Consider the following 21,216-nt stretch of genomic DNA (forward strand, 5'->3'; position numbering starts at 1 on the left):
ATATTGGTATAGGGGCTTAATGGGTGGGACCACAGCATTAAGGTTGTGGTAATCCATTGCGGGTTGCCATTCATTCTCTCCAAGTTTAAGAAAGGCCAAACTGTACTTTTAAAACGAGAAGCACGGGGAATAATCACTTCCTCACTAAACAGGTTTTACATAATACTTTTCAACCCTTCAAGGCCCTGTTCAATTTATATTGAGCCATCGTAACTAATTTAACTGGGGAGTAAGTTCCACAGGGTCTCATTCTGTCAAGCCAGTTTGTAAGTGCCAAAGATTTAATTTAAATTTCACTTATGACTCCCTGGTTTAGAGTTTACCTGTTCATTCTGGCGTATTTTAGGACACTGGGTGCCATGAACATGGGGAATTTAGGCACAGTTATGATGGCTAAGATGAGACATACTTATTTGTCTTCTATTTTATATTCAATAACTCCCTTAAGATTATCAGGGGATACCTTGCTTAAATTTTAGTGGGTCTCCCAGGTATAACCATAATTTGAGCCCTTGTATTGGCTAATCCTATAGTGTGTTAATTAATACATTACATAAGATGTTAAAATTAATACAGAACCTATGATATAGAGGCTCTTTTATCTTTTTTGTCGTCTAAATTCCTTTAGTCTATTTGGAATTTCCAATTGGGTCAAATTGTGGACCTCTTTTTCAGCATTTTTTTCTTTTGTTCCTTTCCTTCCTAACATGTTTGTTTTGTTTTTGTTTTTGTCCCTGGATATATTTTGACAGCAAAATCCTCTCTACAGGGGAGGGGTGTTCTTTTCCCTCCAGAGAGCCACAAATCACTATTATCAGGCTTAGGGGCCTGTCCCTCATGGTTGCTTTATAAAGTTTAAGCACCTGGGCCTTAAGCTGGCTTTGAATGAACCCTTTGCAATGCTGCAGAGGAACCATGAGTGTGCCCTATAATCCTGAGGGTCAGCATCCTTGCTGCAATAGAGCAACAGCAGCAACACTTAAGGGTCCTTGGGAGCCCTGTGCTATTAGGAGTGTGGACTCGGCCCACCATCTAACAGCTGCCTTTCCCCCTCTCTTTTGTCTCTTTTTCAAAAATGACTGCTCTGGCAGGTAGTCTTTCCCATGAGCACCTTGTATGCCAGGTCAGCAGCAGTCACAGCTTCACTCTAAAACACACAGATAAGTCCAGGCCAAGAAACACTACCCAGGACCACTTTAAGGAGTATCAAATCTCATATTCCTCTTCATAAAAGCCAAGGAATTATCAAAACTGCCAACTCCAGTTGGCTAAACATAGAACCCAGACTTGGCAGGGCTCAACATGCAGCACAGAGTAGCACAACTCAAAGTAGTAGCTTCCCAGAAAGCAGCAGCTGAAAGTGCATGCTGGCCATCAGGCAACAGAGCAGGTAGCAATTCAGTGCAAGAGAAGACAGACCCATGGGGTGACAGTCAATGTCTGAACACCATGCTCATGGTAACAATTCCTGTGTGGTTCCAATGCTGACACTAATAACAGCGTGGAGAACAGACACCAAAAGGTATGAAAAGACTCACTACTGTGATCATTGAGGTCTTGGGGAAAGCAGGGCAGGCTGCTCAAGCAGGTGTGACATAGCTTCAGAGAGCAAAGAAAGCCTCCTGGCCCGGGTTTTTATTGTAGTTTGGGGGTGGGGCTACAAGAGAGTACCTGCTCAAGGGCAGGAGCTTCTGTGGTTTGAATTTCCTGCTCCCAGACTTTTTCAGCTTGCCCAGGTGTGCAGCACGAGGAGAAGAGAGAAGGGTGACGCTTATGATGTGCACAGCCAAAATCAAAACACGCAGAGTCCAACTACTCATTACAGAACCAACATGAGTATGAAAAACATGCATTTGCAATTGCTTATTTTTATAAAAAGAAACACTGACAGTATGCTTAAGAAATTATTAAAAGGCCAGGCACAGTGGTTTATACCTATAACACCAGGGCTTTGACAGGCTGAGGCAGGAGGATTGCCTGAGCCCAGGAGTTCAAGACTAGCCTGAGCAACATAGTAAGACTCCATCACTACAAAAAATTTAAAAATTAGCTGGGAGTGGCAGCACACACCTGTAGTCCCAGCTACTGAAGAGGCTGAGGTGGGAAGATCACTTGAGCCCAGGAGGTTGAGGCTGCAATGAGCTACCATCATGTCATTGTACTCCAGCCTGGGCAACAGAACAAGACCCCATCTCAAAAAAAAATAAAAAATTATCAAAAGTGGGTATTTGGGGGGTGGCTAGAGCAAGTGCCCTGGCTGGAGTGGACCAGAATATGCTGGCAGTGAGTCTTTTCAAGTTAGACTCAACTATTGTGGATTTTTTTCTAACTTCCACATGCATGATTTCTTTAAAATAAACAGCTAAATTTAAATAAGCCATATTTTACTACTTAATAATCTTCATTTTTAATCAACTTACTTTTGCTTTTTAAATTTTGATTTAAAATTTTCTACGTATGAAACAATTCTAAGACTTAATCCAGGCCGGGTGCGATGGCTCACGCCTGTAATCCTAGCACTTTGGGAGACCAAGGCAGGTGGATCGCGAGATCAGGAAATCGAGACCATCCTGGCCAACATGGTGAAACCTCGTCTCTACTAAAATACAAAAAAATTAGCCGGGCGTGGTGGTGCACGCCTGTAGTCCCAGCTACTCGCGAGGCTGAGGCAGGGGAATTGCTTGAACCTGGGAGTAGGAGACTGCAGTGAGCTGAGATTGTGCCGCTGCACCCCAGCCTGGCGACAGAGTGAGACTCCGTCTCAAAAAAAAAGACTGAATCCAGCTGGGTGTGGTGGCTCATACTAGGGAATTTTGGTAAGCCAAGTTGAGAGGATTGCTTGAAGCCAGGAGTTCAAGACCAATCTGGTCAAGAGAGTGAGACCCTGTCTCTACAAAAAAGAATATATATATATAATTAGGTGGGCATGGTGGCTCATGTCTGTAATTCTAGTTACTTGGGAGGCAGAGGTGAAAGGAGTTCAGGGCTGTAGTGAGTTATGATTGTGCCACTGTACTCTAACTAGGACAACAGAGCGAGACCCTGTTTAAAAAAAAAAAACAAAAAACTTAATACTTTAAGCACTGACAATTACAAAAGTGAAAAACTTTCAAATCTCTTTCTAACTATAATGACAAGGTGCATTATTATGTGTCCTACCATCTCACACTGGGAGGTGCTATTGGGAAGGAGTAGCATATTATAATGCATTAGCGTTTTATCTTAAGTATGTTAGGATTTTCAAATATATATATAAGCTTTGAGTAGTTATTCTACCAAATAAAGAAGTTCAGGCCAGGTGCAGTGGCTCACGCCTGTAATCCCAGCACTTTGGGAGGCCGAGGCGGGTGGATCATGAGGTCAGGAGATCAAGACCATCCTCGCTAACATGGTGAAACCCCGTCTCTACTAAAAATACAAAAAATTATCCGGGCGTGGTGGCGAGCGCCTGTAGTCCCAGCTCCTCAGGAGGCTGAGGCAGGAGAATGGCGTGAACCTGGGAGGCAGAGCTTGCCGTGAGCCGAGATCGCGCCACTGCACTCTAGCCTGGGCGACAGAGCAAGACTCCGTCTCAAAAAAAAAAAAAAAAAGTTCAATTGCATTTTCCTTTCAGTTCCAGTGGAAATTCATTTGCAATAGGAATCATATGGACTTTGAGGTTTTTTTGTTTTTGTTTTTGTTTCTTGAGACAGGGTTTTAATCTGTCGCCCAGGATGAATGAAGCACACTGACTCAATTTTGGCTCACTGCCACCTCTGCCTCCCAGGCTCAAGGGATCCTCCCATCTCAGCCTCCTGAGTAGCTGGGACTACACCCAGCTAAAATTACCACACTTGGCTAATTTTTTTTTTTTTTTTTGTAAAGACAAGGTTTCGCCATGTTGCCCACGCTGTTCTCAAACTCCTGGGCTCAAGCAATCCACCTGCCTCAGCCTCCCAAAGTGCTGGGATTACAGGCATGAGCCACGATGCCTGGCCTCTTTTAAATTTCCAAGTACTCTATGACATGCACATACAAAAACCGATCTAAAAATGAAAAATGTACCTGAGAATGTAAATACATTCATCTCTTATCTTGAGGTTCTCTTGCCTAAAAGAAACAAATATTCTGTTTGGTTCCAGAGTTTTCTTTCTTTTTTTTTTTGTTTTGAGATGGAGTCCTGCTCTGTTGCCCAGGCTGGAGTGCAGTGCACAATCTCGGTTCACTGCAACCTCCCCCGCAACCCGGGGTTCAAGCGATTCTCCTGCCTCAGCCTCCCGAGTAGCTGGGATTACAGGCACCCACCAAAAATTACATGTCTGGTTAATTTTTATATTTTTAGTAGAGACAGGGTTTCACCAAGTTGGCCAGGCTGGTCTCGAACTTCTGACCTCAAGTGATCCTTCTGCCTTGGCCTCCCAAAGCGCTGAAATTACAGGCGTGAGCCACCACACCCGGCCTGGTTTCAGAATTTTCTTGCCTTAGTTGCATCATACCTTTCAATCGACTTACATTTTCAAACCCAAGAAACAAAATTTAACACACTCACATATGGAATAACATTAAAAAGTGTTAACAGAAACTAGAATCCAGCTGCTGTAATAGTCAGCAAATAAAGGAATCCAAAGGGAAAAAAAAACACCAGCCTGGACACAGTGAGGATCTACAAAAAATTTACAAATTCAGGTGTGACAGTGCACACCTGTAGTCCTAGGTACTTCGGAAGCTGAGGTGGGAGGATCATTTGAGCCAAGAAAGGTGTTCGAGGTTACAGTTAGCTATGATCACACCACTGCACTCTAGTCTGGGTGACAGAGTGAGACATTGACTTAAAAAAAAAAAAAGGGAAGGAAGGAAGGGGAAAGAAAGAAAGGAGGAAGGAAAGGAAGAAGGAAAGGAAAGGAAGAAGGAAAGGAAAGGGAAAGGAAAGCCAAGCCACATCTGTAATCCCAGCACTTTGAGAGGCCAAGGTGGGAGGACTGTTTGAGGCCAGCAGTTTGAGACCAGCCTGGCCAACAAAGTGAGAACCCACCTCTAAAATACACATACACACACACACACACACACACACACACACGCTCCCTCTCCCTCTCTCTCTCCCTCTCTCTCTCAAGTCAGCTCAGACTAGCAGACTGCTTCTCCACAATTCAGAAGGAAAACCCACACTCAGAAAGCTAAACACATACACAAGCTTGGGGCCCACATTCTTGCTGTTGGGCAACAACCCTTAGAGTGAGATAGTCCCTGGTGACAGAGGGCAGGGGCACCTGAGGAGCCAAAGGAATGAACTCAGCGAGCTCCACACATTCCCTCACCCCTGGTGACAGGGAAATCGCCCCTTCAATTGTCGTAAGTGAGGAAACTCTCAACTGGACAGAGATTAAGGTTCTGACCCAAATGAACTCCCCAGTTCATTCATCCTGTGTCCAGGAGAGAGATCTCCTGGCCTTTACAGACTTTCTCACTATAGAAAAATTACACTGGGTGCACCTACACAACAGATGCAAAACTCAAACCTAATGTCTAAAAATAGGCCCAAGGAAACCACAATTATGCCCTCAGGAAGGGCATCACTGGATTCAGCCAATCCCCCAACGTGCATTCAGATCCCCAGCTTTCCAGTGCTCAGCAGCTTCTCTCAGTACAAAGGGCTCCTTCCACAGTAGGTATGAGCAGGTAGGACACCTGCAGGGGAGGCTCCCTAGGAAGAAACAACTGGGCCTTCGATTACATCCCTTGGCAGACCCAAGGGTTGGTCTTAGAGCTTGGAGTCACTGACCTGAGTCCTCTTTGCTCTCCAGTCAAGTGACCTGGACCACTACTGATATTTACATGAGACAAACCCTGTGTTTGAAGAAATCAAAGGGGAGGCTGAGGCAGGTGGATAACCTGAGCCCAGAATGGAATTCCATTTGAAATCACCGAAAAGGAAAGAACAGACCTGAGGAACTTGCTATACATTCTCAGAAGAAAAAAAGAGAAACAAAATTTTTTAATAAATGCAATATCATACTGGGATATTTCATTATTATTATTTTCTGTTTTTGAGACAAGGTGTGAGACCTTGCTCAGCCTGGAGTGCAGTGGCATGATCAAGGCTCAAAGCAGCCTCAACTTCCCGGGCTCAAGCAATCCTCCCGCCTCGGCCTCCCAAGTAGCTGGGACTACAAGTGCAGGCCATTACGCCCAGCTAATTTTTTTTTTTTTATTTCTAGTAGAGATGAGGTCTCTCTATGTCACCTAGGCTGGTCTTGAACTCCTGAGCTCAAGCGATCCTCCTGACTCAGCCTCCCAAAGTGCTGAGATTACAGGCGTGAGCCAACGCTCCTAGCTTGATATTTTATTATTTTCTGAAACCCATCTCTTTCTTGCCTCTTTGGAAATATTTTACATCCACTCTAAAGGTTTATTTTATTTTATTTTTTTATTTTTTTGAGACAGAGTCTCACTCTGTCGCCGAGGCTGTAGTGCAGTGGCGCAATCTCATCTCAACTGCAACCTCTGCCTCCCGGGTTCAAGTGATTCTCCTGCCTCAGCCTCCTGAGTAGCCGTGATTACAGACGTGCACCACCACGCCCGGCTAATTTTTTTGTATTTTTAGTAGAGACGGGGTTTCGCCATGTTGGCTAGGCTGTAGGTCTCCTAATTACGTATATTTTACATTTTTTGAGAATCAATTAAGTGAGTAAATCTTTTCAAGGTGATAAGCCCAGGGAGAGGAAGTGCTGCGCTGGAAAGGACAGGTCTCCCAGAAAAGTTTCCAAAAAGGAGACTCAACCCAAAGGAGTTCCCATAGGATGTCAGGTCCCAGGAGAGATACTGGCAAGAGAGGCACAAGCATTTTACACGAGGTAGCTTCAAGTCCTTCTCCTGTTTTCCTCTCATATAAATACCCAAAAGCATATGTTAAATCTTTTTTAAAAACCATCCATTCCTCTGTACAAAAAGGATAATTAAAATACTGCGTCTGGTTGAAATAACGACGTTGTGAACTGGAGAGAAGACACTGGCATTTGAAAGAGATCTAGAAATTTAGGGATTTAATCCCAGCTCTGGGAAGAGCCAGGCTGGAGGACACGGTCGTGGGTTTGAGATCTGGCTTCCCATACACTTGGAAACCTTGAGAAACGAGGCCTCCCTTGGGAAGAACAGAGGGACTGAGGACCCCACACAACACTGCTCCTCCCACGCACGAACCCCACGACCGAGACGGGATTCCCCCCATGACCCTCCCGTGCCCCAGCACAATCTGGGGAGACGCGAGGCTGCGGGCTCGGAGCTGCCCAGAGAGGGCTCCGGGACTGGGGCCGCAGTCGCCGCGCAGGGACTTGACAAGACGCCCGGGGTCCCGGCTGCCGGCCCAGCCCCATCCTGCGGCCAAAGAGACCGAGGGCCGAGCTGCGCCAGGAGGACTCGGGTCCACAGACCCGGGAGACAACGGCGGGGAGGCCTGGGTCCCACCACAGCCAGATCCGGCCGGTTTCAACCCGCCCCTCTCTCCCATCTCAAGAACCCCAGCCCCGCACACTTACCATTTCCCAGACTCTGGGATGTCCTGGTGTCCTGTTTACCTCTCCCGCGGCCAGCACAGGTCCTACCTCCACCTGTGGCCCTTCCTCCACCTGAGGCCCTTCTGGGGTGAGGAGACCCCAAAGCGGAGCGCCGCGGCTGGTAGCCACGCCCTCGCCGTTTGCGCAGCGCCCCTCCGCCCGCCTTCCCGGCGGCGCCCCTGATTGGACATTGCACTCTTGGACCCGCCTTCGTTGCCTGAGTGACAGCTAGTGGGGAAGTCGCGTCTCTAAGCAACCTGCATTCGTCCGGGGTCAGGAATCTGTTCCCCTGCCACGGATATTTGCGTCTAAGCAGAATTTGTTAACGTACCCGGGGTCGGGCACTGGTGTCTTCCTGCAGCTCCTTCTGAGCGCGGAGACACAAGCGTGCACAGCGCAGGAAATTCCAGGCTCAGTTTCCAGATAAAGGCTCTTTGTCCACAGCGAAAAAGGGCGCCCGGGCCATGCCAGACTAGAACGGAAGGGTCAGACGCTCCCAGACTTAGCATAAGGCTGCGAGGCCATTCATGGATTTCTGACTCTTGTTTACAAATACAGACACTTAGAGTGACAGAGTGACCTCATCATACCTAACAAAGAGTGACTACGTTTTAATCTTTGACAACTGACAGGGTTTAGGCCGTCACCCATCCCTTCCCTCCCCCCACACTTTGCTCTAGTGGGAAGTTTGGACCCCAAAGCCCTAGTCTGAGAGAAGGAGTTCCTTTTTTTTTTTTCCGGTAGAGATGGCGGTGGTGGGGTGGTCTCACTATGTTGCACAGGCTAGTCTCGAACTCCTGGGCTCAGGTGATCCTCCTTGGCTTCCCAAAGTGTTGGGATTACAGGCATGAACCACCGTGCCCAGTGAGGAATTATTTTCAGTTAAACCCAAAGCCATGAGATGTGTTCAGTAAAACTGAACACTGGAAGGATATTTATTTCGGACCAGTTTTTGACTATGTCCCTAGAGAACTTTTGTGGATCCTTTATGTTTGTTTGGTTTGTGGTTTTTGTTTTTGAGACAGGGCCCTTCTTTGTCCCTCAGGCTGGAATGCAGTGGTGCAATCAGAGCCCCCTGCAGCCTCGACCTTCTGGGCTCAAGCAATCCTCCCACCTCAGCCACCTGAGTAGCTGGAACCTCAGGCACGTGCCACCATGCTTGACTAATTTCTTTCTTTCTTTTTATTTTTATTTTGTAGAAACAGGATCTCACTATCTTACCCAGGCTGATCTTGAACTCTTGGGCTCAAGTGATCTGCTGGCCTTAGCCTCCCAAAGTGTTAGGATTACAGGCATGAGCCACTGCACCCAGCCCCTAGAGAACTTTGAAATGTAAATGGCTATGATATCGATAAGGCAATTAATTCCATTTTGACTGAGATTATTTAAAAAACCACAAAAGATTATGTAAATTTGGCATGTACTAGGAAACTCAATATACTTAAGATATTGGATCAAACCTACTAATGGGCAGGGCATGATGGCTCACACCTGTAGTTCCAGCACTTTAGGAAACTTAGGTGGGAGGGCTGCTTGAGCCCAGGAGTTTGAGATCAGCCTGGGCAACATAGTGAGGCCCCCCTTCCCCCATCTCTAAGAAAATTTTTTAAAAATTAGGGCATGGTGGTGCACACCTGTAGTCCCAGCTACTGGGGAGGCTGAGGCTCGAGGATTGTTTGAACCCAGGAGGTCAAGGCTACAGTCAACTGTGATCCTGCATTCCAGCCTGGGTGACAGAGTGAGACCCTGTCACAAGGAAGGAAGGAAGGGAGGGAGGGAGGGAGGGAGGGAGGGAGGGAAGGAAGGAAGGAGGGAAGGAAGGAAGGAAGGAAGGAAAAAAAAAGGAAACCCCTGTAGCCTTTGGCTGTCACTGTCCTATCTTTCCATCTTCCTCCTCCAAGCCTCTGTCCTAAGCAACCATTAATTTACTTTCAGTTGCTATATAGCTTTCCCATTGTAGACTTGGAATGGAATCATATACTATGTGTTCTTTGTGAGATTAACTTCATTCACTTAGCATAACTGTTTCAAGGGACATTTACATTGAAGTTTGTATCAATACTTCATTTGTTGTTTACAGTAAAACAATATTTCATTGTACCAATATAGCCCATTTTGTTTATCCATTCATCCATTAATAGGCATTTGGTTTGTATCCACCTTTTAGTTGTTATTAATAAGGTTGCTATAAACATCCATGTACAAGTTTTTCTGTAGACATAGGATTTCATTTCTCTTGGGAATACACTTAGGAATGGAATCGATGGGTTACATGGTAATTCTATCTTTAATCTTTGAAGAGCTGCCAGACTCTTCTCCTCTCCTTTGGGAAATTCTATTACACACATATTGGTCAACTAAATAGTGTCCTGCATATTTCTCAGGCTCTGTTCATTTTTCTGTTTTCTGTTTTTGTTTTTTTAAGATGTAATCTTGTTATGTTACCCAGGCTGGACTGCTTCAGCCTCCCAAGTAAGTGGGACTACAGGTGTGCACTAGCATGCCCAGCTTAAAGAAATAATTTCTATTTTGATATGACACCTGCAGATCCCCCTCCCTCCCCCAAAAAATCTTTTTTTTTTTTTTTTTTTTTTGAGATGGAGTTTCACTCTTGTTGCCTAGGCTGGAGTGCAGTGGCACAGTCTCGGCTCACTGCAACCTCCGCCTCCCAGGTACAAGTGATTCTCCTGGCTCAGCTTCCCAAGTAGCTGGGATTACAGGCACCTGCCACCATGCCCAGCTAATTTTTTTGTATTCTTTATAGAGACAGGGTTTCACCATGTTGGCCAGGCTGGACTTGAACTCCTGACCTCAGGTGATCCGCCTGCCTCGGCCTCCCAAAGTGCTGGGATTACAGGCCTGGGCCGCCACGCCTGGCCCGAAAAATCTTATTCTCCAGTTATCTCCTGAAAAACAGTAGGCCTACAGTCTACACTATATCTTGATTTAATTCTTAGATCTCTTCCCAATTGATTTTCACTTCTTTTTTGAAACAGACTCTCACCCTGTCACCCAGGCTGGACTGCAGTGGCAAAATCTCAGCTCACTGCAAACTCCGCCTCCTGAGTTCAAGCGATTCTCCTGCCTCAGCCTCCTGAGTAGCTGGGGACTACAGATGCCCGTCACCACTCCAGCTAATTTTTGTATTTTTAGTAGAGACCGGGTTTCACCATGTTGGCCAGGCTGGTCTCGAACTCCTGATCATAGGTTCACGCCATTCTCCTGCCTCAGCCTCCCGAGTAGCTGGGACTACAGGCGCCTGTCACCACGCCCGGCTAATTTTTTTTGTATTTTTAGCAGAGCTGGGGTTTCACCGTGTTAGCCAGGATGGTCTCGATCTCCTGACCTTGTGATCCGCACCCCCTTGGCCTCCCAAAGTGCTGGGATTACAGGCGTGAGCCACCACGCCTGGCCCACTCCTCCACTCTTAACCACTATTCTCTTTTACAACTTTATACCTTTGCCTTTTTCAGAATGTCATATAAATGGAACACAAAGTAGTCTTATTAGTCCTGTTTTCAAATTTGACGACTTATTTGTAAACATTGATACAGTACCTGCAGTGTTCTGAGTTTTTTTTTTTTTTTTTTTTTTTTTTTTGAGACAGAATTTCACTCTTGTTGCCCCAGCTGGAGTGCAGTGGCGCCATCTCAGCTCACCACAACCTCCGCCTCCTGGGTTCAAGCAATTCTCCGGCTTCAGCCTCCCGAGTAGCTGGGATTACAGGCATGCACCATCACACCCGGCTAATTTTGTATTTTTAGTAGAAACGGGGTTTCTCCATGTTGGTGAACCTGGTGTCAAACTCCCGACCTCAGGTGATCCGCCCGCTTCAGCCTCTCAAAGTGCTAGGATTACGGGCGTGAACCACAGTGCCCTGCCAAGTTTTCTGTTTTTGACAGTGCCCAGTACAGGTGGTGGCACACATTCAAACTTCAAAACTGAGAGATTACGGGGCTGGGCGCGATGGCTCACGCCTGTAATCCCAGCACTTTGGGAGGCCGAGGTGGGTAGATCATGAGGTCAGGAGTTTAAGACCAGCCTGGCCAACATGGTGAAACCCTGTCTCTACCAAAAATACAAAAATTAACTGGGCACAGTTGTGTGCACCTGTAATCCCAGCTACTCGGGAGGCTGAGGCAGGAGAACCGCTTGAACCTGGGAAGCGGAGGTTGCAGTGAGCCGAGATCACGCCACTACACTCCAGCCTGGGTGACAGAGTGAGATTCCATCTAAAAAAAAAAAAAAAGACGGAGAGATTCCATTAGCACTGTGGGCTATAGGAATGTAGGCAAGACCTTGTGCTCCCTATACTTCAAATTTTTCATTCATAAGATAGGATGTATGGTTGGATGGGGCTAGTCAAATGAAATACTAATGATTATATCACATTAATTTCCAATGACATATAGTGAGATGCATATATGTCATTGAAATGTTGGACAAAAATTAGGTTTTAATTGCTCTCTAGTAAAACACAAAGCTGTTAACTTTTTTTTTTTTTCCATCTTCCCTAACGTGTGCTGGAGGTCTACCATATGGAAATGATACCTGTGGACAGTTTCATGGGCTTTTGGGTCTTTGTGGATCATTGAAACAAAAATTACCCAGCTATTTCTCTTGTTTAAAAAAGCATTAAAGATTGAAAATGTCAAATATACTTTTTTTTTTTTGGTAGAGACAGAGTCTCACTCTGTCACCTAGGCTGGAGTGCAGTGGCAAACTCGGCTCACTGCAACCTCCGTCTCCTGGGTTCAAGCAATTCTCCTGCCTCAGCCTCACGAGCAGCTGGGACTACAGGTGCACACCGCCACATCCAGCTAATTTCTTTTGTATTTTAGTAGAGACGGGGTTTCACCATGTTGCCCAGGCTGGTCTCGAACTCCTGAGCTCAGGCAATCACCAGCCTCGGCCTCCCAAAGTGCTAGGATTATAGGCGTGAGCCACCGCCCCCGGCCATATACCTTATTTTTAACTAAATTGGGATGAAAATCAAAATAATACCCTCTGTCTGTAGCTTGCTGCAATTCTAACTTGGATAATTGCCCTCTAAACTTCCATAGTTCTTTTGGATTTGTCAGCTGGGAAATCACTGTGGATTTGGCTAGATATCACCCTGTTCATCAGAAAAACCTGAGATGGTTTGCACTATGCAGATGACTGTTACCTTTCTCCAAACTGGGAAGAACTCCATGGTTTTCTGATTACAATTTGTGTCATTCAGTCTCCAGTAAATGCAAAATTATAATGTCAAATAGATGAGATCAATGGAATAGAATTGAAATCCCAGAAATAAACTCATATATATATATATATATATATATATACTCAAATGACTTTCAAAATGCTGCCAAGAATATGCAAAGACTATTATTTTCATAAATTGGTGCTGAGACAACTGGATAGCCACATGCAAAAGAATGAAGTTGGACCCCTACATCACCCAATATATGGTAATTCACCGAAATAGATCACAGATCAAAACATAAGAGGTGAAATTATAATAATCCTAGGAAAAAAAGGTGGGAAATATTGATAATCTTGGATCTGGCAAAGAATTCTTACATATGCAGGCCGGGTGCAGTGTCTCACGCTTGTATTCCCAGCACTCTGAGAGGCCGAGGGGGCCGGATAGCCTGTGGTCAGGAGTTTGAGACCAGTCTGGCCAATGTGGTGAAACCCCATCTGTACTAAAAATACAAAAAATTAGCCTGGCATAGTGGTGCATGCCTGTAATCCCAGCTACTCAGGAGGCTGAGGCAGGAGAAACACTTGAACCCGGGGGGGGTGGAGGTTGCAGTGAACTGAGATCATGCCACTTCACTCTAGCCCGGATGACAGAGTGAGACTCCATCTCAAAAAAAAAAAAAAAAGAATCATTACATATGCAGCCAAGTATGGTGGCTCATGCCTGTAATCCCAGTACTTTGGGAGGCCAAAGTGGGAAGATCACTTGAGGTCAGGAGTTTGAGACCAGCCTGGGCCACATAGTGAGACCCTCGTCTCTATTCAAAAAACAAAAGGAAAAAAGAATTCTTACATATGACAGCAAAAGCAAAAATTGATGTGTGTGTGCAATAGAATACACACACACACATATATATACACACACACACACATAATTTGGGCCTCATAAAAGTAAATAGCTTTTGTGCTTCATAGAACACTATCAATATGTTGAACCAACCCTGCACCCCTGGGATAAATCCCACTTGGTCACGATGCATTACATTTTTAATGTGTTGTTGAATTTGCAAATATTATAATCCTATATCTGGAAAAAACTAAAGACTCCACCAACCAGCACTTTGGGAGGCCGAGGCAGGTGGATCACAAGGTCAGGAGTTTGAGACCAGCCTGGCCAATATGGTGAAACCCTGTCTCTACTAAAAATACAAAAATTAGCTGGTCATGGTGGCGTGCACCTGTACTCCCAGCTACTCAGGAGGCTGAGGCAGAAGAATCGCTTGAACCCAGGAGGCGAGGTTGCAGTGAGCTGAGATCGTACCACTGCACTTCAGCCTGGGCGACAGAGTGAGACTCTGTCTCAAAAAAAAAAAAAAAAAAAAAAAAAAAAGACTCCACTGAAAAACTATTAGAAATGATAACCCAATTCAGTAAAGTTCCAGGATACAAAATCAACATACAAAAATCAGTAGCATTTCTATATGCCAACAGCAAACAATCTAAAAAAGAAGTCAATAAAGTAATCCCATTTATAATAGCTACAATTAAATACCTAGGAATTAACTTACCCAAAGAAGTGAACAATACCTACAATGAAAACTATAAGACATTGATGCAAGAAATTGAAGAGGACAAAAAAATGAAAAGATACTCATGTTCATGCATTGGAAGAATCACTTTTTTTTTTTTTTTTTTTTTTTTTTTTTGAGACGGAGTCTTGCTCTGTCACCCAGGCTGGAGTGCAGTGGCGCCATCTCGGCTCACTGCAGGCTCCGCCCCCCGGGGTTCACGCCATTCTCCTGCCTCAGCCTCCCAAGTAGCTGGGACCACAGGCGCCCGCCACCTCGCCCGGCTAATTTTTTGTATTTTTAGTAGAGATGGGGTTTCACCGTGTTAGCCAGGATGGTCTCGATCTCCTGACCTCGTGATCCGCCCGCTTCGGCCTCCCAAAGTGCTGGGATTACAGGCGTGAGTCACCGCGCCCGGCCTAGAATCACTATTGTTAAAATGTCCATACTAACCAAAGAAATCTAGAGATTTAATGCAATCCCAATCAAAATACCAATGACACTCTTCACACAAATAGAAAAAAACATCCTAAGATGTATATGGAACCAAAGAAGACCCAGAATAGCCAAAGCTATCCTAAGCAAAAAGTACAAAACTGGAGGAATCATACTACCTGATTTTAAATTATTTAAATATGACTATAAATCATACTATCTAACTTTAGAGCTACAGTAACCATAATGGCATGGTAGTGGAATAAAAACAGACACAAAGATCAGTGGAACTGAATAGAGACGCCAGAGATAAATCCATACATCTATGGTGAACTCATTTTTGACAAAGGTGCCAAGAACATACATTGGGAAAAGGACAGTCTCTTCAATAAAGAGACTGGGAAAACTGGATAACCATATGCAAAATAATGAAACAGACCTTTCTCTCTCACCATATACAAAAATAAAATCAAAATCAGTTAAAGACTCAAATCTAAGACCTTAAACTATGAAACTACTAAAAGAAAATATAGGGAAATTCTCCAGAACATTGGAGTGGGCAAAGATTTCTTGAGTAATACCCTACAAGCACAGGCAACCAAAGCAAAAATAGATAAAGGGGTCACATTAAGTAAAGAGCTTCTGTACAACAAAGTGAAAAGACAAGCTACAGAATGGGAGAAAATATTTGCAGACTACCCATCTGACAAGGAATTAATAACCAGAATATAGACTGGGCGCAGTGGCTCACGCCTGTAATCCCAGCACTTTGGTAGGCCGAGGCGGGCGGATCACGTGGTCAGGAGTTTGAGACCAGCCTGACCAACATGGAGAAACCCCGTCTCTACTAAAAATACAAAATTAGCAGGGCATGATGGCACATGCCTGCAATTCCAGCTACTGGAGAGGCTGAAGCAGGAGAATTGCTTGAACCCGCGAGGCGGAGGTTGCGGTGAGCTGAGATCGCACCATTGCACTCCAGTCTGGTCAACAAGACCAAAACTCCATCTCAAAAAAACAAAAACAAAAACAAAAACAAAATAAAAAAAACCCCAGAATATATAAGGAGCTCCAAAAAAACTATAGAAAAAATCTAATAGGCCGGGCGCAGTGGCTTACGCCTGTAATCCCAAGCATTTTGGGAGGCCAAGACAGGTGGATCACGAGGTCAGGGGATCGAGACCATCCTGGCTAACACGGTGAAACCCCGTCTCTTCTAAAAATACAAAAAAAAACAAAAAAAATTAGCTGGGCGTGGTGGCGGGTGCCTGTAGTCCCAGCTACTCAGGAGGCTGAGGCAGGAGAATGGCGTGAACCCAGGAGGCAGAGCTTGCAGTGAGCCGAGATCACACCACTGCACTCCAGCCCGGGCGACAGCGCGAGACTCCGTCTCAAAAAAAAAAAAAAAAAAAAAAAAAAATCTAATAATCGGATTAAAAATAGGCAAAAAATCTGAAAAGACATTTCTCAAAAGAAGGCATGCAAATGGCAAACCGTTATATGAAAAGGCCAACATCATTGATCATCAGAGAAATGCAAATCAAAACTATTATACAATGAGATATCATCTCACCCCTGTTAAAATGGCTTTTATCCAAAAGTCAGGCAGTAACAAATGCTGGAGAGGATGTGGAGAAAAGGGAACCTTTGTACACTGTTGGTGGGAACGTAAATTAGTACAACCACTATAGAGAACAGTTTGGAGGTTCCACACACAAAAAAAATAAAAATAGAGCTGCCATTTGATCCAGCAACCCCACTTTTAGGTAAATACCCCAAAGAAAGGAAATCCATGTATTGAAGAGAGATATCTGCACTCCTATGTTTATTGCAGCATTATTCACAATCCCCAAGATTTGGAAGCAACCTAACTGTCCCTCAACAGATGAATGGATTAAAAAAAAAAAAGTTCCAAATACACAATGGAGTACTATTCAGCCATAAAAAAGAATGAGATCCTGTCATTTGCAACAATTTGGATGGAATTAGAGGTCATTATGTTAAGCGAAATAAGCCAGGCACAGAAAGACAAACTTCACATGTTCTCACTTATTTTTGGGAGCAAAAAATTAAAACAATTGACCTCATGGAGATAGAGAGTAGAAGGATGGTTACCAGAGGCTGGAAAGGGTAGTGCGGGGGTTGGGGGAAGGGGAAGTGAAGATGGTTAATGGCCACAAAAAATAGAATGAATGAGACCTAGTATTTGCTAGCATAATAGGGTGATTATAGTAAAAAATAATTTGGTTGCACATTTTTAAATAACTAAAAGAGTGTAATCGGCTTTTTTGTAACACAAAGGATAAATGCTTGAGTTGATGGATTCCCCATTTACCATGATGTGATTATTAAGCATTGCATGCTTACATCAAAATATCTCATGTAACCCATAAATATATACACCTACTATGTACCCACAACAAAACTTAAAATTAAAAATGTAAACATTGCCTGGTCTCTGTGAACCTACGGGGTCACAGTTCTGGGTGTCCTGGCAGCATGATGCCAAGCCACTGTCCTCTGGAGAATATCTGACTCTCCTGATCCAGTATGGCCTTGCCTCCAGGGCCCTTTTGCTGTGGATTTACTCCTCAAAGAGTCAGTCATCAAGGGGTTCGCTTTATCTGGAAACTCTTGTCTGGCATTCCCTGCGCGCACACCTATGTCCCCGTTCAGAAGTTTCTTCAGGTAAACGCCAGTGTCCGGTCTGAGGGCCTTTATATCTAGCATATAAAGTTCTGGTATAATGCAAATGTCTCTGGCAGGACAGTTTCAGGGACAAAAGTGGAAGCTGGATCGCTCAGCTACCTGACCTCCGTCTGAGATGTGACTCAGGCAACAGGGGGTGGAACCTCACAAACTGTCCAATTGGAGACGCCGCCGGAGCGGTGGGTGGGACCGCCCTGTACAAAGGCGCGTGGATACGGTGGCGCGAGTTCCGGTTTGTGTCTCTCCTGCCTCGAACGTCGCTACGTGGCTCTGCGGCAGCCTCTGTCGCTCTGGGACCCGCACTGGCAGAGGGAGTCGTAGTTAGGGGGTGGGGACACCGCGGAAGCCGGGAAATGGTGACTGTGCGGGGCCTGGAATCCCGAGACCTGAAGAGCTGCTGGCCGGAACCGGCTGTGGCGGGAACCGGGCCTGCCCGCGGCCACTCCTGGGTCTGTGGACCCGAGTCCCCCTGGCGCAGCTCGGCCCTCGGCCTCTTCCCGCCGCAGAGTGAAGCTGGGCCGGCAGCCAGGATCCCGGGAGTCCTGTCCTGTCCCCGCGCGGCTACTGAGGCCCGGGTCCCGGAGCCCTCTGTGGGCAGCTCCATGCCCGTAGCCCCGCGTCTTCCAAGATTGTGTGGGGATCACGGGAGGGTCATAGGAGAGAAGGAATCCCGGCTCGAGTGTGGCGTTCGTGCGTGGGAGGAGCGGTGGTCCGTGGGGTCCCCAGTCTCTTCTTTTTCCCCAGGGGGACCGGTTTGCCCCTTAATTTTACAAACGTGTGAAAACAGGATCTCAAATCCACGACCCCGTTTTCCAGCCTAGCTCTTCCTAGGACTGACAGGAAATCCCTAAATTTGCCAATTCCTTCTTTCATTCCAAATGAAGCTTTCCCTCTCCAATTCATATTATTATTATTCGCCCTGTTAAATACAATTTGTAGGAAGCCATTGGTTTAGACTGAGCTCCTGCACTAGACCAACAGACCAAACCAAAATGAGTTACCCATGGGGACGTTCCTCGCTACCAAGCTGAAACTAAGTTGTTTATCTGACCTTACAAATTATCAGGAGAGAAAGAGATGCTGGTCAAATCCCCAACAGGCCAGTTTTAGCCAACATGATAAAGAAAGTCCCCTCTGCTCTAACGTTTACCAGAAAAGCAACTTTGAAAGTTCCCGTCTTTCAGCCGGGCGTGATGGCTCACGCCTGTAATCCCAGCACTTTGGGAGGCCGAGGTGGGTGGATCATTTGAGGTCAGGAGTTCGAGACCAGCCTGACGAACATGGTGAAACCTTCGTCTCTACTAAAAATACAAAAATTAGCTGCATGATGGCCTGTGCTTGTAGTCCCAGGTACTCAGGGGGCTGAGGTGGGAGGCTCACTTAAGCCCAAGCCCTGGAGGTCGAGGCTGCGGTGAGCTATGATCTCGCCACTGCGCTACAGCCTGGGTGACAGAGGGAGACCCTGTCTCAAAAAAATAAACATCAATAGCGGCTGAAAGCCACATGACTGGGGAGCAGCAGCCAGAGACTAGTGACTTCAAGCTAAGACCACTCTTGAGCCTGCAAAGGGAGGTCATTGAAAGCCCAGATGGGTCTTCCTGGGGAGCCTTCCCTGCAAGTGTCCTACTTGCTCACACCCACCAAGGAAGGAGCTCTTTATACAGAGAGAAGCTACAGAGCACTGGAATGCTGGGAACCGCACGCGGTTTTAGGGGAACCGGGAGGGTTTTAATTGTCTAGGTTGTAATTGTAGTTTCCTTGGGTCTACTTTTAGACATTAGGTTTGAGTTTTGCTTTCACATTAGGGTACACTCGTGGTGTAATTTTTCCATATTGAAAAAGTCTGTGAAAGTTACAAGTTCTGTCTCCTGGACATGGGTGTTAATGACTTTGGGAGTTCATTTGTGTCAGAACCTTCATCTGAATCCAGCTGACAGTTTCGTCACTTACGAGAACGAGTGGGAAGGGGCATTCTCTGCTCCCGGAGTTCATTCCTGTGGCTGCTCAGGTGTCCCTGCTGTCACCAGGGACTGTTCCACTCTAGGGACTATACCCCAACAGGGAGAGAGTGTGGACTCCAAGCTTTGGTATGTGTTTAACCTTCTGGATGTTGGTTTTTCTTCTGAATTGCGGAGAAGCAGGCTGCTTATCTGCGCTGATTCAATGTTTGTGTTTCTTTCCTTTGGATTCCTTTTTCTATTGAATATTGCAGCACTTTAACTCCAGTTTCCTTTAACATTTTGTAATTTTATTCCCTGTATGAGTCTGTAGGATTTTTAGTTTGTTGGTCTTTGAAAATTTAAGTTGATTGAGAAATATGATGTAAGAGAAGCAAATCCTGGAACCAAATAGAATTTTTATTCCTTTCAGGCAAAAGAAGCTCATGGTGTGAGATGGATATGTTTAACTTCTCAGGTGCATTTTTATTTTTACATTAGTTTGTGTGTGTGCATATCCCTAGAAAACTTTCAAACTTCAAAGGCTCTACTATTCCCAGGGCAAATGGATTCCTGTTTTAATTGATACGAGGAAAACTACTCCTCAAAGCTTGTGTAATCTTTGAAAAATTCTACTACATTTAATGGTTATATCCAAACCCTAATGTATTATAATATGCTACTCTTTTTTTGAGACAGAGTCTCGCGCTGTTGCCCAGGCTGGAGTGCAGTGGCGCCATCTCGGCTCACTGCAAGCTCCACCTCCCGGGTTCACGCCATTCTCCTGCCTCAGCCTCCTGAGTAGCTGGGACTACAGGTGCCCATCACCACGCCTGGCTAATTTTTTTGTATTTTTAGTAGAGCTAGGGTTTCACCATGTTAGCCAGGATGGTCTCGATCTCCTGACCTCGTGATCCGCCCGCCTCGGCCTCCCAAAGTGCTGGGATTACAGGCGTGAGCCACCGCGCCCAGTCTATAATATGCTACTCTTTCCTGAAAATACCCCTCAGTGTGAGATACAGTGGACAGACATGCTATGATGCAGATTCTCTTAAGATTTGAAATTTTACATTTCGTATAGTTTACACTTTTAAAAGTGTATAAAGGATTAAATCTTAATGAAGACAACTTAAAATTTTTAAAAAAACTACATTATTTAGACTTTAATAGTAAAATATAGTGCAGATAAATATCTTCGTTCATTTTATTTGTTTTTTTATTTTTTATTTTTTTTGAGACGGAGTTTTACTCTTGTTGCCCAGGCTGGAGTGCAATGGTACAATCTTGGCTCACAGCAACCTCCACCTCCCAGGTTCAAGTGATTCTCCTGCCTCAGCCTCCCGAGTAGCTGGGATTACAGGCATGTGCCACCATGCCCAGCTAATCTTTTTGTATTTTTAGTAGAGATGGGGTTTCTCCATGTTGGTCAGGCTGGTCTCGAACTCCTGACCTCAGGTGATCTGCCTGCCTCGGCCTCCCAAAGTGCTGGGATTACAGGCGTGAGCCACCGTGCCTGGCCTTTTTAATGTATATTTTTAGACAGGGTCTTGCTCTGTCACCCAGGATGGAGTACAGTGGCACGATCGATCATAGCTCACTGCAGCCTCAGCCTCCCCTGCTCAAGTGATCCTCCCAACTCAGCCTCCTGAGTAGCTGGAACTACAGGCACATACCACCATGCCTGGCTAATTTTTGTATTTTTTGTAGAGGCAGGGTTTCACCAACCGGCAGGGTTGCCCGGGCTGGTCTTGAACTCTTGAGTTCAAGTGATCCTCCTAGCTCGGCCTCCCAAAGTGCTGGGATTACAAGTGTGAGCCACTGCACCAGGCCTCCATTCATTTTAGAGAGATA

General features: G+C 45.5%; 1 protein-coding gene across 4 annotated transcripts in view; it reads right to left on the bottom strand.

Moving 5' to 3' along the window:
• ZNF709 (zinc finger protein 709) overlaps positions 1–21,216 on the bottom strand; it is a 49,816-nt gene that overhangs the window by 13,470 nt on the left and 15,130 nt on the right. Inside the window, exons 1-2 of one of the 4 annotated variants that reach the window (XM_034945714.3) lie at positions 7,512–17,471; positions 4,045–4,089 (exon numbers count right to left, since the gene is read on the bottom strand). The exons of 1 other annotated variant lie outside the window; for it this stretch is intronic. In XM_034945714.3, the coding sequence (XP_034801605.1) occupies positions 4,045–4,062 (18 nt within the window). In that variant the 5' untranslated portion in view covers positions 4,063–4,089; positions 7,512–17,471. 2 more of the 4 variants (XM_008967652.4, XM_055103654.2) reach the window with 2 other exon arrangements.

This window comes from Pan paniscus, chromosome 20 (genome assembly GCF_029289425.2).
Source record: "Pan paniscus chromosome 20, NHGRI_mPanPan1-v2.0_pri, whole genome shotgun sequence".
Taxonomy (NCBI): Eukaryota; Metazoa; Chordata; class Mammalia; order Primates; family Hominidae; genus Pan; species Pan paniscus.